Source organism: Pipra filicauda, unplaced genomic scaffold (genome assembly GCF_003945595.2).
Source record: "Pipra filicauda isolate LSUMZ 115617 unplaced genomic scaffold, ASM394559v2 scaffold484_size733096_pilon, whole genome shotgun sequence".
NCBI lineage: Eukaryota > Metazoa > Chordata > Aves > Passeriformes > Pipridae > Pipra > Pipra filicauda.
Genome location: NW_024104625.1, coordinates 451,144 through 468,997, shown reverse-complemented (window position 1 = coordinate 468,997; position 17,854 = coordinate 451,144). Strand labels below are relative to the sequence as shown.

Sequence of the window (17,854 nt, the reverse complement as noted above, 5' to 3'; positions counted from 1 at the left end):
TTGTGACAAAAAAGGATTCACTAAATGCTGGGAGTGGTGGGGGCAGCCCAGGCCTTGGCACTCTGCTCACCTGCCGAGGTGCAAAGGACACTTGAGACAACCTTCCCTGATCCTGCATTTGTTAGAACATGGGTATGTTTTAAAAGAATAATGGACTATATTGTACTTATAGATACATTTCCCCAAAGTTACAGTAAGGTAAGGCCAGTGCCAGCTGAAGTGCTGGACATCAGGTACCTGGTGCCAGGGGATTTAAAGCCAAAGACAGAAGGACTTTGGCCCTGATTGCTGTTTAATGTGACCCATACAATGAGTGCATTGAGGGCTTGGAAAGGCTGCTGAGCTCTGAGGGCCATGCTTGTCTGCTGGCTGTAAGTCCTGTTGCTCTGTGAACAGAACTAGAAATGGAGTCCCAGCTTATTGCTGCGGTTTTCCTCATTTAAAAGGGTTGGTGAGACCAATCCAGCCACAAGTTTTGACTCCTAAAACTCCCAAGTACTGTATGCGTAGAATTTCCACAGGCACTGCTGCTCCCACCCCTGATTCCCAGTTTTCCAGGGTATGTCTGCTGCACTAGGAAGCTTCTTTATTCAGGACCATTGAGCAAGACAACTGGGGATGTTTCACTATTTGAAAATAATGTACACAGAGCAAAATTCCTCTGGTTCTCAGCCACCAGCCGAAGACCAAAAATTCTGCCCAAACTTCCCAGTGGCTGCTCAGAAGGACACTGAGGTCCCAGTGCACCCCTAGTTTTGGAGGCACTGGGAGTGGCTGTACTGGCTGACCTGGAGCGATGGACAGTGACCCCAGAAATGAAGGAGGCTCTGGTGGGATTTAGTGGGTTTATTTGCTCTGCAGGCAGCCACAGACAGGAGAGAGAAGAATAAATAAGTTAAAGCAGAGTGTGGCAGTTTAACAACCCCAACATGGAGATGCTTGGCCATGTAACCAGAGTGCTTTGATCCCTGTTCAGGCCAGAACTCACCTAAGTCAAGTATTTCCCCCTTTGGCCAGAAAAGTTCCCAAACATGCCCTTGACAACCCAACAATAATAAAACATAGAAAAAACCTCTTGTAATGTCATAGAGTCACATCCAGTTGTTCTGAGATTGTCAGTCTGTTCCAAAATACTTCTGTCCAAAGTGTGTTGGTGCAACAGGATGCACTTCTGTAGTTAAAATGGTGATTTCTGGGAATTCCTGGATGATGGATTTGGCACCTTTGAAGAAAAAGCAAAGACAATAATGACTACAGTGCTTCAGCACATGCCAAATCAGGATCAGCAGCACTCTGAAGGTGAGGCAGGCTCTGTGCTCCTGTCTCCACTTTCTGTTCCTGCCTTAGCTAATGTCTGTGAAGAAAACTTCCTGACTGCAGGGGATTGCTTTTTTGGGGGTCTCTTCTTTGGATTTTCCTTTCCTTTACAGTACACGTGTACTCCCCACCTAATGACTAAAGTGGTTCCAGGCTGCCAGGAATAAGTCCCTGCAGTCCAGCTCAGTGTTTTGGTAGTGATTTCTGCCATGGCCCATTTCTAAAACACAGGAGGCCCATTTTCGTACTTCCCAAAGGCAGATGTCCCTGGTTTAGATCCCCTTTTCCCAGGTAACATCTCTACCGTGCAGACAGGACTGTTCTGTAGCTCCATTCACCTCCCACTCCTGGCAGAATGGTATCCTTTTGGTGCTGGGCCTACCCATCCCATTCCATGGGCTACTGCCATTGCTCTGGGAGCCACAGAAGCCCTTCATGGACCTGGCAGTGCTGCAAAATCCTGCTTTTAGGAATCCTTTCCCATTCGGCGTGACAGGCCCTTTCCTTTCTGCTGCCCCACTCACTGCCCACACCACGGCTCTGTTTTACAATTCAGCCATAAAACCCCCAACCCCCTCTGTTCTGGGCAGTGACGGGACTGGGCTGTGGCAGAGGCCCAGCTCTGCCCCACTGTGTCACACGTGGGACTGATGTCACCTCCCCAGGACACCCCTGTGCCCCCCAAGGCCCTGACTCACCGTGGGGTGTGGAGAACAGGCTGAGCAGGATGATGACACTGGGCTGGACCCCGTGTTCCACCAGCACCTTGACAGCCTCGATGACAGTGTTCCCAGTGCCTGCAGGGGACAGAGGGACAGACTGTGTGGGTTTTTCCCCTGGATGACGAACATGTCTGAGAATACCTGTGGTAATGTTGGTGTGTGACTGAATGGTGATTCTGTCCTTTCCCACTGGAAAGCCATCACCTCTGCATGTATTAACCAGAAAACGTTGCACTCCTAATGAAGGAACTTAGACTGGAAAAGTTACCTCATCCCAACAAACTCCTTATCAGAGTAGGGGTTTTTTGTCAGTATTAACTGGATTTAATTTTAAAGTAATTTACTTCTCAGATTATAATATTGATTCAAAAATGTTTTTTAATAATGTAAGAAAAATACTGTTTGAATCTTGTCTCATGGCAAAATTTAAAAAAAATCAATTTATACCAAGTCTTAATCTTCAGCCTTTCTTCCAAACACCGCCATGGCCAAAGGATTTGCTTTGCATTCCCACTGGTGCAGCTGACTGATGTGTGTCCTGGCACAGCCTGATAATTCCCTGCTCTGTCACCTAAACCAAGCAGAAAACCTCATCCAAGCCCCTGAAATTTGGAGGGTTTCCTTTCATTCAGGCCCTCCCCGTTCCGAGGAGTCTGACTGTCCCTAAAGGTGGCAGACACTCACTCAGGATTGGGTACATCAGCAGCACTTTCCTCCTGTAGATGTCTGGAGGGAACTTGGCGTAGTACACCTTGGCTCGCTGGGTCTCCTCGTCGCTCTGGATCAGGATCTTCCCGATGCGGATGGACCGGCAGCAGTCCCGGAGGCCTTGTTCCATGGCCTCTCCTGCAGGGAGAGCACAGGCCCCAACAGCAAAGGGTTACAGGCTGAGAAACAGCCCTGCTGCAGGGACAGGGACAGTCCCACCACTGCTGAAACAGCCCCGCTGCAGGGACAGGGACAGTCCCTCCTCTGCTCCTCTGGGAACAGTTCTAAAGGGAGATTGTTTGTCCTCAGTCCTAAAAACACTTGAAGTTCTTTTCCTTTTTTCTGTGCTGAGACAGAAAACTGAGTCTCCTCGGTGTTCCTGAGCCCTGGCTGTTGGTGTTCCTGAGGTGTCGGTGTTCCCCAGCCCCTGGCTGTTGTTGTTCCCACACAGCAGTGCTGAGCTCTCAGAGGGCAGAGCTGGCAGTGGCAGAACCAGCGTGTGGGGTTTGGGGAACATCCGTGAGCTCTGCCTGGAGCCCCCCCGGTGCAGAGTGTGGGGCAGGAGCTGTGGGGCCAATGGATTTGACAGCACAGATCCCAAGGTTTGCACAGCACTGGGAAATAACTCTGCCACCACGGGGCGTGGCTGGAGTGGGGCCCTGGCTCTGGGCAGGAGTGGGCAGTGGGAACAGGGGAGGGCAGTTGGCCCCTCACAGGGAGAAGAAGAGGCCAGAGGAAATCTGTTGCAGCCATTTGTTGCCTAAAATGTTAATGAAAGACACTTCTGGACATTTGTGATCAAGGATATCCAAGAAAGAACAACAACTGGCAGCTTTGGGTAAACCTTTGCTGTAGAGAAATATTGTTGCACATTTTTTGCAAGGAAGTTCTTACAGGTTTCCAAAGTGTTTAATTCACACTCCTGTAACAGCAGCAGTACCTACCACTCCTCATGATGCTGACCCCGCAGTTTCCCTTTTCAAATCGGACTCCTTCATACTTGTGTCCTGTGAGGAAAGAAACCAGGGCTCAGTGGCAGTTCCCTTCTGCCCCCTCTGGACACCCCTTTGGGGACACTGTGTGACATGACCTCGGTAGGAATGGAACCAAGATCCTGCAAATACCCAGGGGACAACACCAAGGCCATGGGTCTGCACGGGTGGCACAAACCACCCTGCACCCCAGACCCTGCAGCCCTCCAGCAAGCAATGGGAACAGGGCCAAAACCCAGCTGGTAAAGAACTTGTGCTCTTTTTATCATTGAAAGTCATGTCAGAACAGCAGCACAGCAGGGACCCTGTCAGGTGTGTGTTTATAGCAGGGATCCTGCCAGGTGTGTGTTTACAGCAGAGATCCCGTCAGGTGTGTGTTTGATAGCTCAGGGATCTGGTGACTATTTTAAATAAAGGACACTATGCAAAAGAAAGGTGAGCAGTGCATCCCCCAGTGCTGCAGGTGACAGTCAGAACTGAAATATGATCCTACAGTGCCACTTGATCACCAAAAGAAAAAAGGGGCAATGGTGTGCACATGAGACTTCCCACTCAAAACACCTGTAGAGCTTCCAGGTGATGTCCCTTGCAGGAGACCTGCCAGTCAAACTGAGTGACACACGGGGGATGGTCACTGATCTGTCACGGACTGATGGAGCAGAGGTGACAGCAGAGGTGCCAGCAGTGCCCCAGAGGTAAAGGAGCTGCTGTTTCACTTCCAAAGGAGCCCAGGGAAGTGACAGTGCCCCCTGGGTGCTGCCTAAGCTCTGCCGAGTTTCACGGTCCATCCTTTCTCTAACAAAGCAAAGACATACCCATGATTTACTGCAGAGGGGGGGAATGTGTCATAGGTTTGAAAACAGATGTCGGAATTTTCTTTTTCTTCCCTAGGGTCCCGTCCCCGTTTCCCCCCACGCCCTTTCTTCGGGGCTGGGGGCGGAGTGCGGGCAGCGCAGGAGAGGGGAGGAGGAGAGGGGAGGAGGAGAGGGGAGGAGGAAAGGGGAGGGCTCGCGGGGGAGGGCGGGGGCTGCAGGAGGGCTGCGAGTCTTTGCTTCGGGGGCTTTTGGTTTGGTCCGGGACCGGACAGAGCAGGAGCCCCTTTTTTGGCTGCCTCTTTCTCTTTTCCTGAGAGGGGGAGAACAACCGAGAGAAAGAGAGACCGACCCATCTCAGAGCGAGGTATTCTGCTTTCAAGACTGCCCGTGGGAAAAAGGACTTGTTTTTTTTTCACCGCTGGCTGCGAGCACACGTGGCTGCGAGAGCTTTGAACTGCCGGGACAGTCCTGCCCCCCCTCCCTGGGTTGCCGTGGGTTTCCCCTCCCCCCCACCTGGGGGATTTGGGATTTTGTTGTTTCTTCTCAAAGTTTTTGCTTACAGCATTTGTTGTTTATTCAGATTTTGTTAATAAAAAGCTGTTTCTTTTCCTTTTCCACACTTCCACTTGAAGTCTCTTTTAATTTCTAAATTGTTATCTTGTTAAACTAAGACAATGTCTCCCTGCAGAACTGCAAATGGAATTCTCAGGGGAACAGGACTCACCTGGTGCATGTCTTACAGGTGTGCTGTGGGTCACACCACACACTCAGTTCCCACTGACTTGTGATGCTCTCAGCAGCTGCCTCATGTACACAACTTATGGATCTTCACAGCTCAGGGGAGCAAACCACAGTTACTGCCAGGGTTTCCTCTAGTGCCAACGCAGCCACTTTTCATTTCCTGCTCATCCTCACTCCAAGCTGGCCCCAGCTGCAGGGACAGATTTAGGCTGACAAGGCAAAACTGCTTATGCCAAGTACTTTTCCTTTAATGGGCATGTGAAATGTCCTCAGTTTTAATTCAAGGTTGTGGTGTGGGCAAGTAAACTCATCTTGCACCTACACTGGCACGTTGTCATGACAGTTTTGAAAGACCAATTTAAAACTTACTGAAATGCCAATCATGTGACTGTATGTTCTGCTCAGTTGTGCTGTTACACCTTCTAGCTGTTTAAATAACAGAAGGGACTGTGCTCTGCCTGCATGGTGAACTGTTTCAGGCTCCCCAGGGAGGTGGTCAGGGCACTGAGCCTGTCAGAGTTCAAGCAGCATCTGGATGTCACAGGGTTCAGTTTTAGGCAGTGCTGTGGGGAGCAGGGAGTTGGATTCTATGATCCTGTGAGTGCCCTCCACCTAGAGATATTACATGATTCCTGTAACAGTTCTGTATTTTTTATATTAGTTACACTTCCACTTCTTGTCGTGCCCAGGAGAGGAGTCCTTTCCCACGTACCTGTTGGAGTGGTCACAGTACATTCTGTGTAGGGCAGTTGATTCAGTCCCTCTTCAACCACCAGTCTGATCTGTGGAACCAAAGAGATGGGTCAGCTCAAAGGGATTTGTAATGTATGGACATAAGATAGTCCATGTTAGCAGTTTTTAAAAGCACTAGATGAACACCTAACAGCCCAAAGGGTCTAGAAGGGTCTTTTTAATAGTAGTTAGGGACTGAATTTAGAGACCTTTCTGTGGTGATGCCTACATTTTGCCCACAGATCAAATGAAGGCACTGCAGAATCAATTTGGGGGAAAGGGGGATTCATCAGCAATCATAAAACTGACTTTATTTATATCTGGCAGGCCTAGACATCACAGACAAAGTTTTCTCAACAGATGAATGAGGCACCGATGTAACTTCACTTGCTGATAGGAAATACTAGTGAGGGAAAGGGAAAATTTCCCCCCTCAGTTCCCCCCCAGTTGAGCTCTGAGGTCTATTTTCACATCTGTATTTCCAGGACTAACCTGCAGTGGGGCTGCCAGAACAGCCATTTTTACATTGCTGCAGCAATGTAAACACACCACTGAGTGCCCAAAGACAAGTCAGCAGATCTAGAAATCTCTTTATCACCTTCTCCTGGCACCAGCCAGCTGTGGGTACTGTGGGATGCTCTGCCAACCACCCCCACTGTTGGATGGTTTAGGTGGAGGTGCAGCTCATGAGTCACACACCCCTCCAGTGGCCACAACCCCCCCAGTCCTCTCCTGGGGCTGCCCTGCAGCTGCACCCCAGGCAAAGTTCCCAAAATATCTTCATCATGATTGCCCCTGAAACATGCTCTGGGTATTAAAAATGTTAAATTTCTCTCTGTTCACGAGCCAAAGATTTGTAGGCCAGAACTGCTCCAGGAGAGCTACAGCTGAGCCAGAGATGAGCCTAGTTATTCCAAAGTCCCTGCAGGATGGCAGAAGTGAGGGGACTGCTCCTGGGATGGAGCAGCTGTACTGCTCCCCTCAGGCACTTCCCATCCCTGAAACAGGGCACGGCAGGCTGGAAGGTTTTTTCTGGTTTTCCATTCTGCCCCAGTTCCTGGCACACAGGCAGCCTCTGCTAGAAATGAGAGATGGTCCCTTAAGATGGTCCCCAAATCCCTCTTTGGAGATTTTTTTAGTCATTTTAGTCCAACTTTTTTCCTAGAGCTGGGTTTGTGGCAGCCTTACTCAGAGGTGGTGGGCAGTTTCCAGGACATCTGTACCCAATTTTATTTTATTTTTTAAAGTTAATTCACACCAAAAAATCCCCAACTTTTGAGCCAGATTTGGAAGAAACACTTTTTTTCATACTCCTGTTTTGCTGACAGGGTTAACATTCTACATCATCTGCCAAAAGTTTAGAGTAAAGCAGTGGAGGTCTTATAGTCAAATAATCTCCTTGATCTTCCTACACATATCAATGTTTTACACAGGGGCTGGAAGGATTCTTCTGTGAACTTGTCAGTGTTGATAAAACACTTCTTTTTGCACTGTGCTTTCTGCCACCTCCATGCTCAGGGATTAATTTCTATCTCTTTTCTCTCTAGCCCCAAGAACCAGCAGCCCTGTTCCTCTCCCAGAGAGGTGGTTGCCATTGCTTGGAAGCTAAACCAGGTATTATTATGGCCTCACGTGAAACAGGAAAGCAAAGTTTAGGTCCCAAGGTAAAAGAATGTGACCAGAAATTAAAACCGTTAATTAAAGTTATCAATAAGAAAAATAAAGTCTATTTTTAATTGGGAAACAAAAACAAAGCTAAAAGGGATGTTAATTTCTGGTAGGCCTGCTTAAACTGTCAAGGCTTCCAGAGTTATGCTGAAGATTTAGATTAAGCATTTAATGCTGATATACGGAATTATATGTCAACGTGCTCATTTATTAGAGTTTTACATTTAGGATTTACCCCAGGGCCTTTGCAGTAAACAAAGGGAAATACTGTTTGCTTTGAACCTTCATTAGTACAAGATCTGCTAGAGCTGTCAGCAAAAACAAGAGTTAATGGAGGGTCCAAGGAGCTTTAGCCAACTACCACATAAACATTTCAAGGATATGAAAATGTTAGTGAAATCTATCTTTTCTCAGCCAATTAAGCATGTGAATGAAGTCTCACCACAAATACCAGGGAAGAAATCAGGTTTGACCAGTTCCTCAGACTCCAGGAACAGAGAAATCTGGATATAGGCAACTCTAACAAGCAGGTGACAGTGCTCTCATTTAAAGGGGAGCTAAACTTAACTAAATAAGGAATCAGTCAGGGTGCAGCGGGAGGTGGTGCTGCTCCAACCACATCAAACTGGGAAAACAGGAGCTCTTTCAGAGCCACCCCAACAGGTATCTGCGATCTCGGCAGTTGCTTGTTACACCTCCCCTGCCTGCCTGCAACTTGGAAAAAGATGAAGCGTTTAAAGGTCAAGAAACTGGAATGTAAATAAATTCTGGAGTGACCATTATGATGTTCCCCCATCTGTGGGCACACAGCAGGCTAACTTTTTTATGGGACAGCCATGCATCACCTCATTTCCAAAATCATAGTGACTCCTAGGGGATCTAACCCATTCTGTGTTACTTTACTTGGAAGCTGAAAGGAGGCAGGACAGCAGGGCTGTCAGCCATGCTCTCTATCTGTACAGCTCCTTGCAGCTCAGCATTTCAAACCCCTTTGGAACTATCCTCCCCTGAAAGAGGCAAGCAGGCAGAAAGGGACCTGCTCAGTGTTATACAGGGAGTGATGGCAGGGCTGAGAAACTAATTCATTCCTCAACCTCAGGCCCCCAGTCACACCCCAAAATCTGCTTTCTGCTGCAGAGCACTGGTGTACCTGTGACCTGAGGTGACATCAATTCAGTGCCTGCACAATGTGTGGGTGCTGGGATCAGTGTGAGCCTCCTGCACCGGGAGGAGCTGTCTGCCAGTCCCTCCACCCGTCGTGAGTTCTACCTGTCTCACCACAAGTCATAATGACTGGTTGTTTCCCATGCCAGAGGCTTGCTTCCTTCACAAACACCCGATGGATTGTCCTCATCCTCATAACTTTAATCCCACATCTTTCAGCTTCAGGATCCCAGCCCTGGCAGTGGCTTTCAGACACGCCCTGATAAACCACCACGTGGTAACTGCTTTTGCTCACAAGTATCTTTGAATGTTTCCTTTGTATCATCCTCTTACACTAGGAACAAACTGCCAGAAATCTATCAGCTTTAGAATCCTTCCTTAAGGCCTCTCCTTATGGTGATCTTACGGGACACTGCCACTAACAGCTGCCAAGCTAATACCAAGCTTAATTGCATTCTCATTTTCTCTCTGCAGCAAGGTGTATTTTGTTCCCCTACAATCCCACACACGTTTCTTCTCTTCATGTTTTGAGTTTTGCCATTAAGCTCCGTTTGCTCATTGGGTGGAAAACACGGCAAGTCATAACTATACTTGTACTTTGCTAAGTTTAGTAGAAACCGTGTCCCACATGAAGTTGTGACTGTTCTTTGCCACACCTAGGAATAACACACAGAAAGTGAGACTCCTACATATTGTTCCGTGTAAAATTCTTCCTAAAAAAAAATGGAAAACAGACCAGCAGGTTCTTCAGCAAAGAGCTGCAGGACCAGCACACAGAGGTGTTTCTGTGAAGAGCAGCTCCCTAGCTTTGCTGCCCAGCCATGAAAGATGCTGGTACAAGGGCCTGAACTCACTGCCTGGAAGCTGCACTTTCTAGCAATGATGGGGGGAAAAAAAAATCAGTGAGCTCTTCAGGACATCCATGTAGACTGAGAAGGTACCTGGGAGAGGTCCTTCACACTAATCCCTCACAATAAGCTACTGGAATGCAGGAAACGTTCTCAAGAAGGGGAATGCAGGGGGGGTGAAAGTGGAAAGCCACAAAGATAAAAAGCACTTCAGTCACAATCCTGCGTTGTGGTCATACCTAAGCCCTGAGCAAGCCTGGATAAGACCTGGATTAAGACTGGGCTTGTCACAGGGAACCAGCCTGCTGTGGCAAATGGCACTGGGAACTGAATGGTCTTTGGACTCTCTGTTAATGAGAGTGGATTTGCAAAAAGCAAACACCCTCTTGCATCCAAGGAAGTATAGGTGTGGTAGCAAGTGCTGTGGTTTTCTTTAAGCATGTAATTTCAATGAGAAAAAGGCTGCATTCCCAACAGTCTTTGTTCTTACTAAAAACTTGCAGCTGCTTTGTCCCTGATAGTAACTACCATATGGCTAAAAACAAATTCTCTATGTGGATGCACCCCAAGCTACTAATCTAAGACACAACAAGTGCCAGGAGGCACTTCTGCGTGCAAGCCATTGTTAACATCTAGGCTGTAAGAAATTGTACTGCTCTGTTCACAAGATCAAAAGTGCTGTTTCAAAGTAAACTCAATTATCTCTAGCCTCTGTGCATCTGTTTATAAACAGTCTCTTATTACTACTGCTCCCTGTCCTCATGTAGCTGTGTCTGATAATAACATGGTTTCTGGAATCCACTGAGATGAAACAGAGAACAGAAGTCCCTATACAGAGAGTTGCTGTCAAATAGCAATTTCCTTTGGTTAGGAAAGTTGCTCTCACACCACCATTATTCTGTCCTGAAAGACCTTTTTAATGGAAGAGTTACCAAGTGCAATGCCAAGAAGAAGACATTCTTCACCTACCAGACGATCAGCAGAAAATACGAAGTCTCCTCTACTGGATTTCCTGAAAAAAGTAATAATTTATTTTTTAAATTGGGGAATAACTTTACGAACATTGATTAAATATAATATTAATTCAAGGGCAATATATCCTAAGGCAGTTCAGAGAAAAATCTCCTACTGTATACAAAATTTATCCCAGAGATTCTGCATCATGGGTTTCCTGTTTGGTGGCAGGCACTGGGATGCAGTGAGTAAAACCCAGGGTTTGGCTCTTACTGCTGCTCTGTCCCAGTAGCAATTAAAGCATGAACACATAGGGATGATGTTCTGTAGGTTTTCCATTGTACTGCCATTCCAGCTCAGTTCCAAAACACCTCCCAGGCTCAGATGTGCACCAATCTGGTGCATTCCCTGCAGCCCTGAGCAAGAAGAACTTCAGTTTAGAAATCGTGGACAATGACAGTGCAGATCCCAGCCCTGAGACTGACAACACACCAGATAAGCAGGGGACATATCCTATCTTATCTGGAACTCATTCACAATGTGAACAGATCAGTGAACCTGAGATTAAAGTGAGCAGGGATTAACAAGCATTCCCATTAAAACACCTCTCTGCCTCTGATTAGCCTGGGTACAACCCTTTACTCATATGACTGTTTGGCTTTTGGCCCCTTCAGCAGGCAGAATGAAAGGTTAAAAGCCTGAAATTTAGGAGCAGATTTTAACACCTTGCCTCCCATGACAAGACCAACTCTCACTCCATGAGAGTAGGACATGTTTCCAATCAAGAGCTCAGGCTTGCAGGACACTCACCTTCAAAACACTCAGACACAGCAGTCACATGGCAGACAGGTCCTTTGAAATGAACTGTTGTATTAATCACAGCAGGAAAACCCCTCTCTCACTGTCAAACTGTGATACTCTGAGGTCTCCTTAACACCAGAAAGAGAGTTCTGCATTTAATCCCCAAGGTTCTGTGACATCTCACATCAACATGAGTGAAAGGCAAGAGGTTTGTCTGCTCATTGCCTGGGAATTGGTCACTGAGCCACACTGAAAAAACGAGGTTTAAAAAGAGTGTCAGCCTAATCTATTTTCTTTGCTTGTACTAATAACACACTACTAAAAACACTGTTTGCTTTTATTTTTTTCCTTCTTTCTGGTAACAACAGAATATTCCTAACTTTCTGCCACTTTGACACTAACCAGGTAATACTCAAAAAGACCCCCAAAACTGCGGAAAACAACCCCAAACCCCTACAATTATAAGAACTACTTTTATTAAGATTTTTGATAGGATTCATATTTCCATCTATGGTGGAAATATAAGTATTTTTTAAAAAAGGAATGTAGCAAAGTGGCACATCTAGGTTCTCCCAGACTATGGCATTTCAGAAAATCTACCCGAATCTCAAAAATGGGTGGCAAGACAAGTCTACAATAAAGTGATATATATTTAGGGTGGATACTCTGAGTTATTAATACAGATTATTACAGGCTTTAAACTAACTACTCTGTCCTTGCAATGACACAGATGATTTTATGCCCAGTTCACTGAACATCCTTATCATGCCTGGTTTTTGAGACGGGGAGGACAACAGAAAACCACATTGCATAAAATGAGAATAGTTATACTGAAAATGAAAGACCTTGTGTACATGGGCAGCTGCAAAGCCGGGACCACATTTCAAGACCCACATCCTACGAGCAGAAAAAAAGCCTTCTGTGAAAACACTATAACTGTTCCCCTGAAATACCAGACAGAAGTATAGAAAGTAACGATCCATGGCAGACTAGAAACTGTTTCAGCTTCTTGATCGAGTAACAAGACAGCATCTAAAAAGATGAGGCATTAAATCCCAACTTAAGGCAGGCAGCTAACAACGGGAGCTTTGTGGTAACAATATAAAGTCATCTCAGTTTGTTTCTGAAGGCCTGGGAGCAAGGCTGATGTACAGTTGCAGTCACCTGCCTGTCTTGAGAGAAGAAATGGGTTTTGGATTTGCAAGGTAACCGCAGGGTTTCTTCCTGCTTTAGCACTCGGTCCTTAGTTACAGGCACGGACAGGGCTGCAGGCTTGGGGGCTTCTCTAACTCCAGTTTCTCACTGTGATGGTAAGGCTGGAAAAACCCCCTTCTCTACACAGAATTTGTAAAAGGCCTTTTTAAGAAAACCGAAGGCACTGGACACACTGATGGCATTCAGGGAGATGATGTAGCTGAGAAACAGGTCCATGTTCTACCTGCAGTACTTCAGTACTTAACATCCTTCAGCATTTAATTTTTTCAGTGCCTGGGCTGGGGGTGGGATGTGAAAGGGATCCCACCCTCCCTGCTGCAGCAGTCAGCTTTACTCATCCCAGGTGAATTATACACTCCTGAATCATTCTGCTCTGTGCAGCAGCCAGGACTGTGTGTCCCACTGCTTTGCCATCTGCATTTCTATGGTATCACTGTTCCCTAGGGAGTGAGAAGCCTTAGCAGAGAACAACAGAATGATCTCACCTAACAGACACAAGAACCTTTAAATATCTGGATTTAAATCATGTCTATTGTTAAATTAGGAGTTAAAATGACACTACCAACCTGAACTAATGAGTTTGCTTCGACATAAACACATTGCTGAACAACTCATTTCAGCTTCCAGATCCCTGGTTCTCATCCGTAAGGCCAGAAATCACTTTGAGATAATTCCCTCCTTGGGAAGAGGCTGTAACTGTTTGTTCCAGAACGTTCAATACTTAAATGCATCAGTTCACACCTCATTAGAGCACTCGAGATTCATATCCAGCACACAGTGTAAAAGGCATCTGCCCCCCGTTAAGCATTCACTGGATGGAAAAGTGACAAGCCTGAGGAAAAATGAGCAAACCCAGGCAAGTTGAGGTGATCTACCCATCTCTCCAACTCCAGCACACAGACCAAGTTCTTGTTCATTTTAAGGAAGTAAAAGAAATACATGGTCATTTTAGTCTACCAGGCTAAATCATGGACCCAGGTGTCTCTGAACTCCACAGGACATGATGATCAGGCAAATGAAGTTTTTTCTTTAGCTGGCAATTCACAACCAGGGTACTTCTGAGGAAAAGTTTCTTTCAGTACTTGGTTTAAATGCTACAGTGGCTACAGAGTTTTCTTAAGGCAGATTGCACCTGCCCAGGGAAAGGTTAATAAACAGTGCCCAAAAAAGCCTCTCCCCTTCACAGCTAGGCATGTTCCAGCATTTTTCTGAATGACAGGGACTAAAATAAGCCAGTCTGAGGTCTCTTATTTAATGAGATGCAGCTGAATTTCTGGAACAGAACACAAAAATAATGGTTCCCTATTGTCCTTACCTACAAAGTCTACACCTGCCTTTCTGAGCAGGCTGCTGTCCAGTTTTCCTCACTGGCTGGGAAGGGAGCTTGGAAGAGACAGTTACATCCCCACTGCCAGGGCAGAATAAAGTACAGTCTGCGACTGCTGTAGCTGCTCTGAGTAATTCATTATTTACAAGCCTTATTCTAGACTTCCTCTTACCAAAGTCTTGTGCAATGAAGCTGATGCAACTCTAAGAAAATGTCTTCCAAGTTAAAATTGCAGCTGCTGGTTTCTGGATAAGCTCACTATAACCAGAAACCTATTAAATGGACTTGCAACAGTTCAAAATCTGCTTACAACAAAATAATAATAACTAAGTACAGTAACTACATTGTTTGTATTTGCCTATATGCTATTTCCTTTTCACTAACCTCAAAACCTTTTACAGGCCATCATCAAGCCTAGTCTGGATTCCCTCTTTCTCTGCTTAGCCCACTTACAGCTTCCCTCTCTGCTTTGCAGGGAAGCTGCCAGGCCACCGTTCTCACCTGCAGAGATCTTCTGTGTGGTCTTGCCACAAGTGCCGTCCTTACACAAAGACTACCTGTGGGTGCTCCTGCCTGCCAGATTATGCTTTTCCACAATACTTTGAAAATTAAGGGGAAAAAAAAGCCAAAACCCAACCAACCAAAAAACAAACAAACAAAACCAGACAAAAATCCCAAACCACAACTAGTTTTAAGGTAGCAAAGCTCAGGTAAGCTAATAAAATTAATGGAGGTATTGTTTCTTTGAGAGAGTCTGGCATTAAAAATTGTATTACTGTTAGCTATAAAGTAAGTCTCAAGAAGCAAAAAATATCAAAACGTAGACTATGCAGATGGACAGATACAAAGCACAGGGACAAGCAGTGTCTGTGCAATGAGTTAGTTATTGCAGATGTTACAAAGCCAATGCATTGCAGGAAGAGGTTTTATTCAGAATCTGATCACTCTATTGATAAACTTGATTTCACACCTTTTTGCTGGTGGTTCTTGCATCAGAGGTGGTAAATTATGCTTTTAATAGACGGATGCTACTTATATTTGTCTTATATTGCATACTAAATTTAATACCTTACAATACCACCTTCCAAGTGCTGAACAATCAAAGCTACAGACATACCATGTGTTCACCACCCGAGATGTGCTGTGGAACACCGTGCTCACATCTCCCTACAGCCAGAGCCCGGGAACGGCTCCACGCCCCGTCCCGCGGGTAGGATACACAATATCCGGACAGCGGGAACGAGCCCAGCTCCTGTCGGGCCCGCCGGAGTGACCACTAAGGTACAGCCTCCTTCCTCCAGGGCTTTACACTCCTTTGTACCGCACGCTCCGTGGGATGATGATGTGGCACGCGAGCTCCGAGCCGCCCACGGCGCAGAGATGAGCAAAAACCTCACATCAGGGAGGGCAAAGATCTGTGAGGGGGTTCGAGAGCCGCCGAGCCGCTGCCCCAGTGCCCGGCGGCCCCGAGGTGGGGTGGGCAGGGGACCCCCGGGAGCGCTGCCCGCCCTCTGCCCTGCCCTGCCCTGCCCCCGCGTCACCAGACATGGCCGCGCCGCCGGCCCGGCGCTCAACCCGGCACAGGAGCGTCCCGCCGGCCCCGGGATCGGCCCCCGGGATCGGCCCCCGGCCCCGGCGGGGATAGCGCGGCCGCGCCGGGACCCCACGGGCTGCGCATCCCTGCGGCGGCCGCGCCGAGCAGGGAGCCGGCACCGGGGTACGGCCGAGAGCGGCTCGGCAGGGCTGCGGCTCCCTGAGGAGGGAGGGAGGGAGGGAGGGAGGCAGGGATGGACGGAGGGGCGACCGGCGGCGATTCCCCCGCAGCCTCCCCGGCTCCTCCCCAGCCCGCGCTGCCCCGCACCCGCGGTCCCGCCCGCCCCGCGGCGCTCACTTGTCCCTGATGATGGTCTGCAGCTCCCGCAGCTGGTCGTTCATGGGCAGCAGCTTCAGCTGCGGCCCGATGGCCGGCGCGCCGCCCTCCCCCGCGGGGACCGGCGGCGCCGCCACCACCCCGTTGCTGCTGCTGCTGCTGCTGTCCGGGCTGGGGCAGCCGCTGTCCTCGCTGGGCTCCGCGAAGCGGATCAGCCGGGAGCCGCCGCCCGCCGTGGCCGTGGCGGCCGGCGGCGGCTCCTCCTGCGGCCGCGGGCCGAGGCGCTGGTTCTGGCAGGGCATCGCCTCCATGCGCCGGGGCCGCGCCCCCGTGCGCGCCGCCGGGGCGGGGGGAGCGCGCCCGCCGCCCGCGCTCCATTGGCGGCCGCAGCCGCCGCTCAGCGCGGGGGCGGGACCGGCTCCGAACCCTCCGGCCCCGGCCCGGCCCCGGCCCGGCCCCGGCCCCGGCCCGGCCCCGGCCCTGCCCTGGCCCTGCCCCGGCCCGGCCCACACCTCCCGCTCCGCTGCCCCGCGGCTTCCCCGGGGACGTGTCCCCGCAGCCCCCTGTGAGCGCAGCACCCCGAGTCCTGCTGCGGGGGTTTATCCCGCTTAATTTGATTCGGTTTGGGGGGCCTTTACGGATGATAGAAACTGTAATAGATGCAGAGTAAGAGATGAGGTAGTATTCGAGGAAGTCCAAAAACGTAATTGTGTTTTCTTCCTGAATACAGCTGCCCAGGTGTAGCTACACCCAGTGATGTCTGAAGGGACACCCAGGACAGCTCCGCCCCGCAGCACAGCTCTCGGCACGGATACGCGTCCACATTTCCACCGTGCCAAGCTCTGGGGAAACGTGCTACACGGAATATGCTGCGTGTGGATAAAAGAACCCTGAACTGTGGTATCACAGATCTGACACAGCTCTAATGCCTCAACAAACACGTATGGTCAAACCTCACAACACCATCCTGAGACAATCTCGTCACCGTGTAACAGGGAGGGAGGAGTCGTTCCACGTGCCTGGACGCTGTGTCAGGGACAGCAGCTCTTACAAACTCACAATGAGACCCTAAAACTGAAGATGGAAAACATGCATTTAATCATTCAGTTCATGCTCTCTTTAGTACAGTCCCTAATTTTTTTGTCTAATACAATTTTGAAATTCTGAAGAATGACCAACTGCATAAGAAATATATACTCCTTTCATGGAATACAAAGAGGAGTGTTTCATGTTCTGATGGAATATTGACAATGACATTCTGCCATTCATCTAACACTGAAAAAACAGATCAGCAGACTGCTGGAGGGAGGTGATTAATTTTGAGAAAGGCATTAAAAGTGCTAAATGCTGGTACCTTAGTTTCCAGAGAACTAAGGGGGGACTATGCCCCACGCTGTAAACATCTAAGAAGGGGGATAAATTCTTAATGATGATAGAAGGAAGAAATTCTGGAAGTAGGGAGGATCCAATTGAATATAGAGAAGCTAAATATAAACACCAGCAAATAACTGTGAGTTACAGCTAACAGTAGGATACCAACCCCGGGATCTGCACCCTTATTTGCTCGCTCTCTCTAAGTGCAAAAGACAATCCTCAAGACACCATATAAAGTTGAAAAGAACAATATGCGCAGGCAGTTCAGGAAGCAACATAAGAGAAAACAACCCACCCACAATGCATGGTTTCCTGTAATATGGATGAAATACGTAGGAGGTATTCTTCCAGCCACTCTAAATGCATCAAATGTTGACAGCTAAGAATTTCTCCTTAGAAGATAATTATTTTCATGATCAGTAAAAGTTCATGGACATTTTCTAAGTACAGAGATATTACCAGAGAACAGCAGCTGTATTTGGAGCTGGAAAGATTAACCAAGAGCCCAACTTAACTCAAGCAGAATTTATCCCTCTGTGACACCTCTAATGTCAGTGGTGTGAGCCCTGATAAACCCTAATGTGTACTGAAAAAGCACCAGAACTC

General features: G+C 48.1%; 1 protein-coding gene across 2 annotated transcripts; it reads right to left on the bottom strand.

Annotated features, from left to right (window-relative positions):
• Positions 1-831: 831 nt before the first annotated feature.
• On the bottom strand, positions 832-16,200 carry UPRT (uracil phosphoribosyltransferase homolog). 2 transcript variants are annotated; one of them, XM_039386443.1, is made up of 8 exons: positions 15,896-16,200; positions 10,677-10,719; positions 6,008-6,077; positions 3,692-3,754; positions 2,724-2,885; positions 2,487-2,610; positions 2,016-2,114; positions 832-1,222 (listed from the first exon to the last, which is right to left on the bottom strand). In XM_039386443.1, exons 1-8 carry the CDS (start codon positions 16,183-16,185, stop codon positions 1,084-1,086), a joined length of 990 nt encoding a protein of 329 aa, XP_039242377.1. In that variant the 5' UTR covers positions 16,186-16,200; the 3' UTR covers positions 832-1,083. The 2 variants fall into 2 exon arrangements, with proteins under 2 accessions (XP_039242377.1, XP_027594641.1); XM_027738840.2 differs by lacking the exon at positions 2,487-2,610.
• Positions 16,201-17,854: the final 1,654 nt, after the last annotated feature.